We start from the raw sequence: 9,519 nt of genomic DNA, 5'->3' as shown, positions 1-9,519 counted from the left end.
TAGCCTAGGCAATGATCCTTGACCTTCTGAATCTTAATTTAGCTGCGTTGACATGACATTCATGGAGAGAGAAAAATAGTCAGAACATGCCAAGTGCCAGATGAGTGACAGAGACCATCTCGTCTGTACCAGCTTGGAAGAAGAGGGCCTGGTAGACTGAAATCATGTGAAATGCTTTTTAGAGGAGTTAGAGCTTGAACTGGACTTTGAAAGGTGGGAGGAGAATTAGCAGCAGCAGTAGCAGTTGTAATAATAACAGTAATAGCTGTGTGTCGCAGCACTGGGTTGGTAATCTATATGTTATCTCACTCTTCCCCCCAACTCTGAGTTCAGCAGTAGTCCTGTTTTATATCTGATAAAAAGGAGGTGGTGTGACTCTTGTGCCACACAGTGAGGAAATGACAACTGGAGTTTCCGTCTGGTCCACATTGCTGCCTTTGTTCTGCCTGGCTTGGACCCTGGAAAACCTGGCCCTGTTCAATTTTTGACAAAAGGTAAAATGTGCAAACTTTCTGAACCAGGAATTTATCCTGCAAAAAGATAAATGAAGAAAGATGCTCGTTGCATCCTTATTTGTATTAATAAGAGACTGGGAAAACTCAAAAGTTCATCAAAGGAGAATTGCTTCAACAATTTTACATTGTAATCCATATGACAGAATACTGATTTTTTTTTAAAAAGAGGTTAGCTCCATAGAAGTGACAGGAAACTGTCCACAATGTGTCCTGAGGTCAAAAAAGCAAGTTGCAGAACAGTATGTAAGCAGTTTGTAACATTTTTGTAAATACATACGTAAAAATATTTTTGGCTTTACTGCTTGGTCTGTTTAGACTTCCAGATTCTCTGATGATACCACTTTGGTGCTTGTCCTAATGGGAAAGTTTCCTCAAATCCTGTGATGAGTTTGACAGTTTCAGAATTCCTTCATACATACAGTGAATGACAGACAATTCCTGTGAATATATGTGTGTTTATATGTCCTGTTTTCTGTGTATTTATTTAAGATAATCTGATTGTCATCCTCACGCAGTGGCCATACTAATCTCTGTATTGTTTCAATTTTGGTGTATGTGCTGACGAAGCGAGCACTGTATGCCCTGTTTATTATGGAAACGTAATGCTTCTAGATGGAAGATATTTGATAGGATAATAGACATTAGCAGAGGTTTCCTCTGGAAAGAGAAAATGGGCATGCACTTGGCAGAGAAAGCTGCCACACTTTGGCAGAGGAACAGGCTGCTTTTAATCTAACCCTGTTCCTTTGAGAAGTTGTTCCATTTCAGTCAAACACCCCTTCAGGAGAACTGAATGTGAAAACAAAAACACTAGCTCTGCTCCATCCCTACCCTGGTCTTCTCTCACTGTTCCCAGCAAGAAAAAAAATACTCTGTATTTAATCCTAAGACTTAACGTTTTCCTGACCCTGGACAAAATGCATAGTTTAGACAAAGGGTAGACAAACCACCCACTCTTTCCTCATGGTGTAAGGTGTTAGTCATCTATTTTTCCCCTGTACTAGAGGTCTTTCAGGGCCAATAGTCCCTCTGGCAAGAGTGAAGCTTCATCTCTGCCCTCGATGATAGAGCCTTAGCAACCAGAATCAACCATGCTGGAGGAGAGGTCCTTTGCATTGGTACTAGGTGGATAATGGCCCTGCCTAGCAAGATACTTGGCCTCAGAAACAAGAAAGGGGTTGATCAGAGAGCCACAGGCCCGAGGGAAGTGGAGTCACTGCAGCTCCAGAGTCTGCATGGTTCATTTTGACACTAATCATAGACTTACAGAGCCCCCAGACACCCTCCAGGATAAGGCTCCTTAACTTTAGTTGGATAACTGATCCCCTTGAGAATCTGATGAAAGCACACAATTTGGCCGGGCTCACGCCTGCAATCCCAACACTTTGGGAGGCTGAGGCGGGTGGATCACCTGAGGTCGGGAGTTCAAGACCAGCCTGACTAACATGGAGAAACCTCATCTCTACTAAAAATACAAAATTAGCCAGGCATGGTGGCCCATGCCTGTAATCCCAGCTACTTGGGAGGCTGAGGCAGGAGAATTGCTTGAGCCCGGGAGGCGGAGGTTACAGTGAGCCAAGATCGAGCCATTACACTCCAACCTGGGCAACCAGAATAAAACTCTGTCTTGAAAAAAAAAAAAAAATTTTAGATTTCCTGGAGCCCATCGTAGACCCTCTGGGGCCATGGTTCCCAGTGGGAAAGGTACAACCTTACCCTCTCATTTATGTATTGAAAAAATATATATTCTAAATTAGTTCCCTTTTATATCTCTTTTCTATTACCATAGGAGGTTATATTGATTTTTAAATTATGTGTGTAAGTAGGATGGGTTATATTATCAGGATATAATATTCAGAATTTCTGTATTTTGAATTTCACTTCAGAATAGTAAAGGGGACATTTTAGACACTATTTGCTGTAAAGAGGAAGTGTTTGGTCTTTAGGATTTAGAACCACTGTTCTGGGGACCCCAGATTAAAATCTGCTCTGGTCTACTCCTCTCTTTTTGTTGTTGTTCTTGTTGTTGTTGTTGTTTTGAAACAGAGTCTCTCTCTGTCACCCAGATTGGAGGGCAGTGGTGCAGTCTTGGCTCACTGCAGCCTCCGCCTCCCGGGTTCAAGCAATTCTTACGCCAAATAACTGGGATCACCAGCATGTGCCACCACACTCAGCTTATTTTTGTATTTTTTAGTAGAGATGGGGTTTTGCCATGTTGGCCAGACTGGTCTCGAACTCCTGGCCTCGATCCACCTGCCTTGACCTCCTAAAATGCTGGCATTACAGGCATGAGCCACCACGCCCGGCCATCACTTCTGTCATTTTAAGGAGAAGGAAAACCAAACCTAATAGAGACACTTGCTGAAAACACTGGGAGAGTTATTGGCAAAGCTGGACTCAGAAACCAGGCCTCCTGGTGCCTGGCTGGGCTGTTTTCACCACAGCACTGCTGGCCCTTTCTACAGTGTTTCCAGTCTTCTGACCACATTGTGCACTTCTAGTGGACAAAGTCCAGATCTTTCTTTGGGAATCTTTTTATTCCTAGTTGAGTATTCTATACTCAGTAGGCCCTTGGTAAATATTAGGTGAGAAAACAAAATGAAATCAATTCAAAATTTGGTTCTCCTCCTCGGTAATTTAGTGCACTGGGATAAGGACCAGAGAAGCCTGGGGAAGGTTAATGTGCTCTTGCCATTGGAGGCTGGCACAGTTTTAATTTCTCCACTGGATGACTGTTCTGCTTTCCACGGGTCTCCTGGTTCTCCAAGGGCATTGCCCTCCTGCAGATGAACTTGCAAGCTAATACTGGGTTCTCTCTGGGCTCACATCTAACCTTAGCTGTGGCACCGGGTAACAGCTGATTCCCACTTCATTGTCTTTATACCTGGGAAGGGGGAACAGATCCTGTGGCCTGCCTCTGCTCCCCTTGGGAATGGGCAAGGAGCAGATCCAACAAGGCCCTGCAGGCAGGTAAAAGTTCTGGTTGAGAATAAATCCAGAAAGAGCTAAAATAAATTTGGGGGTTTGCAAGCCCAACCTGATTATGTTAAAAGTTTCATGTTCCCTTCTTGGGCAGTGTCCTTCAGATACTAAAGAGAAGATACAGGGGTAATGGGCAGATGCTGGAAAATGGTTTGGGGCTCTCCTACTGGCTCTGTGACCTTGTGTCAGTTACTTCCCTGGTCTGGGATTCCACACTCTCTGTCACATCCAGGACAGTCAATGGCCAAGAGGTTCTGGATCAGGACTCTAGGATTCTCTGTGTCTTCTGTCTTGATGTCTACGCAAGCTACTTTATGGGAGAGATAACATCCCTTCTCTATGTCCCAGCTTCCCCATCCATTAAAAAAAGAATTCAAGGCTGGGCATGGTGGCTCATGCTGGTAATCTCAGCACTTTGGGAGCCCAGGAGTTCGAGACCAGCCTGGGCAACACAGTGATACCTAATCTCTACTAAAAACAAAGAAACAGACAAAAAAATTCAAGCTTTATGTATTAAGTGCTTTCTCCTCTGTGGGTGACATTGTCTGGTCTGGTGCTAAACCTTGTTCTTGCTGAAGCACACAGTATACGCCTTCTTTCCCAGGACCCGGCTGCTCACTAATACGAATATTCCCCCTCCCCCGGGAGCTATATGGTACCACAGAGCATCTGTGAGGAGGGGGCGGTGGAGATGAAGGATGCCTGGGATGTGAGGAAGGAGGCAAAATCTCAGGTTGGGTGACAGTGTGGACAAGCAGAGCAGCTGAGACATCTGTGAGGCTAGTTCAGATCTCCTGGTAGTGCTGGTATTGCCATAGAAATGGGGCACAGGGCTTCTCCCATCTCCCGGCATTGTCTCCAGGATGGCCCTTCTCCCACAGGCCTCGTCCTAACAATAATAGTGGTGACTACAGTGCATTGAGTGCTTGCTCTATGCCAGGCATCATGCTAAGTGCCTCACAGAACTTATCACATTGAATCATCAGGTATCCCTGTGAGATACCCCCAGTGTAGCAGTCAGGAAACCAAAGCTTAGGTTTTGTTACTTCCCTAAGGCCATGGAGCTAGCCTTTAGTCAAGTCCAGCTCAGCTCTGATGATAAAGTCTTTGCTCTCATTGATTTTCCATTGGCTCTGACAAAAAGAAACTGGAGATTTGATTGTGGGTGTTGAGGGGGGTGTAGGTATGGTTTTTCTGCTTATAAATGTAATGTTAATAGATAGTCATCATAAAATATATTTGCAGAAATACTGTAAAAATGAAAGCCCTCCATAAACATCCTATCACCCTAGAGATAACCACTGTTAGAGTTAGAATAAATTTCCCCAGAATTATTTTGTGTGTACACACTTCCTTAAACCAAAGTGAGTACATACCATACATGTTGTGTTCATGCTTATTTGTTTAATATGTCTCAGATACTTTACATGTCAGTTTATTCTCTTTAACATTGTACGGATGGATTGTAATTTACTTAACAGACCTTATTATGGTCATATTGTTTACTGCCAGTTTCCCAGGCTGCTGGGAATATCCTTGTTCCTATATCTTTGTGTATTTGTGTATTTCTGTAGGATAAATTTTCACAAGTAGAATTGCTGAGTCAAGGGGAATTTTAACGGTATTACAAAGTTAAGAGAGATTAAGCACCTTTTCTGATGTCTGTTTCTCATTCCTATATTCTTGTGTAAATTGCCTGCTCATTGTCTCTGTCTGTTCTTTGGTCAGCCGGGAGAGGAGTGAAACTCAGGGGTGAAGGCTGGACTTTTGAGCAGTCTGCTTACCTTGTGATCCCATGCCCACCCAGCCAGTTCTGCCTCTGTGACCTCTGGGAAGGAACATCCCCAAGAAATATCTGGCCAGTCACAGACCCAGTTAGACCTGGACCAGAAAGCAGACGTGTTGAACCCCTGTGATCACCTAGGACTGTGACTCACCCATAACTGAGAGTATGAGATCAAAGTCCCACCCTGCTGTTTACCAGCTGGGTCACCATAAACAAGTCTCCAAGCCTAGATTTCTTCATCTAGCAAGGAGAGGGTTGAACTGATGGCATTCCACTTCTAGTTCTAACACTCTGAGAGCCAAAAATCCATGGAGGAAGAAGAACCTCACAGGCAGAAAGCTGGACATGGGACTTCAAGGCATTGCCAAGTAAGAGATACTTACAGATGCCAGGATCACTGCAGGTGAGGGTCCCATCTTCAGGGACCAGGTGAGAGTTGTACCTCTGGTTGGGCAGCACCTCTGTCATCTCTCCTGCCCGCTGCCTCTCCCCCATCTTGGTCTTCAGGAAAATCCCAAAACCAACATCCGCTCCATCTGACATAAACTGCCACCTGCAGGGGACATCACCAGTTTATAACATAATTCTGTCTGTGTGTGCCCTCTCTGGGGTCCTGGCACCAGGGCTTGTCCTATCCCAGCCCACCTATCAGGACCTATAGATGAAAGCTCGGGTCTCCTGGAAGGGCCCGGGCCCCTACCTGAGGACACAGCCAGGGAAGAGGATCTCATACTCCACTTGGTGGGAGGAGCCACGGGAAATCTGCACGCTGTGTTCATACTGCTGTTTCACCTGGTCTCTCACATAATACTTCTTGGGGATGTCACCCCCATAGTTGATCTAGAAGCATGGCATGGAGTGAACTGGAATATGCATTTGAGCCAGGCATCCCTGTTCACCTCCAGCCTCTGGCGGCTCATACCTTGGATTTGCACTTGGGGTTTCCATCAGGGTCAGTCATGGTGCCCCCATACTCCACAGGCACCTGGTCAGGGCTGATATGTTTCAGTAAAACCTCCTTCCAATTTGCTGGCAGGAGAGGGAAGGAAGGATAGAGATGTATCTCAACACTAGGTAAGATTTCACCATAACCCTAGTGATGTACACTGAAGAGGCAGAAAAAAACCATTCATCGCACCCCCAACACCCCGCCTCAAATTCCTGCATTAGGAGCACACAGTGCATGCATAGTACTGCAGGGGGTTCAGTAGGAGCCAGAGGATGGCTCTGCCCCAGGCCAGAAATCGAGACCCTGGTTCCTGTCCTCATTGTGTCTGAACAGCTAAGTGACCTTATTCTTGCCCTGCCTGGTTATGGTGGAAGTGAAATGAACTAAGTACTTGAGAAGGCTTTTTTTTTTTTTTTGAGGCAGAGTCTCACCTGTTTCCTTAGGCTGGAATGCAGTAGCGCAATCCTGGCTCACTGCAACCTCTGCAACCTCCGCCTCCCGGGTTCAAGTGATTCTTCTGCCTCAGCCTCCTGAGTAGCTGGGACTACAGGCACCCGCCACCACACCCAGCTAATTTTTTCTATCTTTAGTAGAAACGGGGTTTCACCATGTTGGCCAGGCTGGTCTCAAACCGCTGACCTCAGATGATCCACCCACAAGGGCCTCCCAAAGTACTGGAATTACAGGCATGAGCCACTGCGCCTGGCCGAGAGGGCTTTTTAAACCATAAAGTGCCTTATACATGTAAGAGTATGTTATTACCCCAGGGAGGTGATACATTGAAGTACAGCAGGGTGGGGACAAAGAAAGGGGAGAAGGACATTCCATGCAGAGGGAACAGCACGTGTGGCGGGCAGGAAGGCCTGAATGCACATACTCTGCCCTGATTAGACTGAACATTGTGAGGGCAGATCTGTGTGTCTTTCCCCCACCTTCCCCTACAGCTAAGTCGTGACTTAATAAATAAATGCATTTCTGTAGAGTCACCCCTTAAATGGATTCCTTGGCTTTACCCCAGCCACCATTTCGCTTCTGCTCCTATTGTTTTCAGCTGTTGAGCCACCAGTAATTTGGCTTTTTTTTTTTTTTTAAATACCCAAGCTCTTTCCTGTCTAGGAGAGTTTGACTCTAGCACAGCCAGTGCTGAGAAGCACTTCTCCACCAATCCAAATTCATAAATACAAGCCAGGTACAATATTTTGATACTAAAACCTGCCCATGCCTACTGTATAGAGCATATATAGGCAGCAGCTCCAGGCCCTGGGGTACAAGCCAGTGTCATGCTGGCTGGAAACCCACAGAAACTGTCCAGAGTCTGCCAGCCCTCAGATTTTTAGGGAACAAAGACCATGCAACTCCTGAGAACACAGTGTCTGTGGTCTTGAGGTGATTTAATCTGCACTGCTAAGCTCCAGTGACCAGCCCGAGTGAATTTCCCCCCTCTGTTGAAGATCCTGTACCTTCCCAGCCTGAGGCAGGTTTGGTTGAAAGAGTTTTAGGTGTGGGTAGGGGAACAGACTGAACCTCCTACACAGCTCTGCTGCCAGGAAACCAAACCGTCTCATGCCCATGGTGGGTGGCAGCAGCAGAAAAAACGAAAATCATGAAAACCTCTTGCTCAGCTTTTATAGTTCTTCCCCGAGTCCAGCTGGAGAGTTGGGATAAGGCCAGGAGGATTCTTCCCATCTTACAGAGAGAATAACTGAGGCAACAAAAAGCAGAGAGCTGGCTGGGCGCAGTGGCTCATGCCTGTAATTCCAGTCCTTTGGGAGGCCGAGGCAGGAGGATTGCTTTATCCCAGGAGTTCAAGATCAACCTGGGCAACATAGTGAGATCCCATCTCTACCAAAAATAAAAATTTAGGTGGGTGTGCTGGCTATAGTCCCAACTGCTCAGGAGACTGAGATGGGACGATCATTTGAGCCCAGGAAGTTGAGGCTGCAGTGAGCCGTGATCACACCTCTGCACTCCAGCCTGAGCAACAGAGCAAGACTCCCTCAAAAAAGAAAGAAGAATGCTTTTGTGGGGACCTAAATTAAAAAAAAAAAACAGAGCTTGAGCTTGTTGCTGCCAGAGCTAAGTCTGGAACCCAGAAGTCCTACACTTCCCTGATGAGTTCACTTCACTCCCCAGGCCTCACTAGCACACATTTGGAAAATCTCCACTTCTGATGTGTCACCAAAAGATGAACATTGTGAAGCCTTCCGTATCCCTCTTACCTACCCTCCAAGTTCAATGCCATAGGTGGCATTCACCCTTTCATGAGCCTGTCCCAATATACCTTTTTGTTTTGTTTTTGAAACGGAGTCTCACTATGTTTCCCAGGCTGGTCTCAAACCCTTGTGCTCAAAATGGTCCTCCTGCCTCAGCCTCCTGAGTAGCTGGGATTACAGGTGTGAGCCACCACACCTGGATGCCCAGTCTACCTCTCTAGCCTTTTCTCCCTCCACTCCACTTCAGCAAAACTGAACTCCTGCCTGTCCCTGGCTGGGTTGATGCCCGTGTGTCCTCTTTGCTGGGTTTTGGGTCACACTTTGCCTTGTGTCCTGATGTTAACCCTGCTTCCCTGTATATCCATTCCCTGTTGACTTGCTTCTCTGCCAACCTCATTAATCACTTCTTCTCAGTCTTCCTGGTGGGTTCCTCTTTCTCTGCCTGCTCTTGAGCTTGGATATTCCTCAGGGTTCCACCTCTGTTCCTCTGTAGGCACTCTTACGTACTGACAAGGTTTTAGCTGCTGCTGTTATTTGATAACTCCCAAATCTCCAGACCAGAGTTTTCTCCTAAGCTTCAAACTCCGGTATTCCCAACATTTTTATATCTCAAGACTCCTCAGGCTCAACTTCAAGCTTTTTTGTTTTCCCCAGTTGAACTAATCATCACCATCTCTCGGTCACCTCTGCCAGATACTAGGAGCTCATTCTAGATTTCTTTCTCCCTTACTTCTTACATCTAGTCAATTGAGTTCTGCTGTTTTACTTCCTGAATAAGTAGTTGTTTTTTTTTTTTTTTTGAGATGGTTTCGCTCTGTTGCCCAGGTTGGAGTGCAGTGGCACCAAACACTTACAAAGTGTTTGGGATTATGGGCCTAAGCCACTGTGCCCGGCCCTAAATAATTATTATTTTATTTTATTTTTTTAATTCAGTCTCACTCTGTCGCCCAGGCCGGAGTGCAGTGGCATGATCATGATCTCCGCTCACTGCAAGCTCCACCTCCCAGGTTCATGCCATTCTCCTGCCTCAGCCTCCTAAGTAGCTGGGACTACAGGCGCCCGCCACCACGCCGG

At 46.1% G+C, this 9,519-nt stretch overlaps 1 protein-coding gene across 4 annotated transcripts in view; it reads right to left on the bottom strand.

Annotated features, from left to right (window-relative positions):
• Positions 1-9,519, bottom strand: part of SEC14L2 (SEC14-like 2 (S. cerevisiae)) — a 27,449-nt gene that overhangs the window by 1,720 nt on the left and 16,210 nt on the right. For 3 of the 4 annotated variants that reach the window (XM_011957698.1, XM_011957699.1, XM_011957700.1), the window contains 3 exons: positions 6,206-6,312; positions 5,984-6,123; positions 5,667-5,836 (listed from right to left, as the gene is read on the bottom strand). In XM_011957698.1, the coding sequence (XP_011813088.1) occupies positions 5,667-5,836; positions 5,984-6,123; positions 6,206-6,312 (417 nt within the window). Of the gene's footprint in view, positions 1-5,092; positions 5,837-5,983; positions 6,124-6,205; positions 6,313-9,519 lie in introns of those variants that run through there. The other variant, XM_011957697.1, reaches the window with a different exon arrangement.

Source organism: Colobus angolensis, unplaced genomic scaffold (assembly GCF_000951035.1).
Source record: "Colobus angolensis palliatus isolate OR3802 unplaced genomic scaffold, Cang.pa_1.0 Scaffold448, whole genome shotgun sequence".
Taxonomy (NCBI): Eukaryota; Metazoa; Chordata; class Mammalia; order Primates; family Cercopithecidae; genus Colobus; species Colobus angolensis.
The sequence above is the reverse complement of the archived record's forward strand: the minus strand, read 5'-3'. Positions and strand labels throughout refer to the sequence as shown.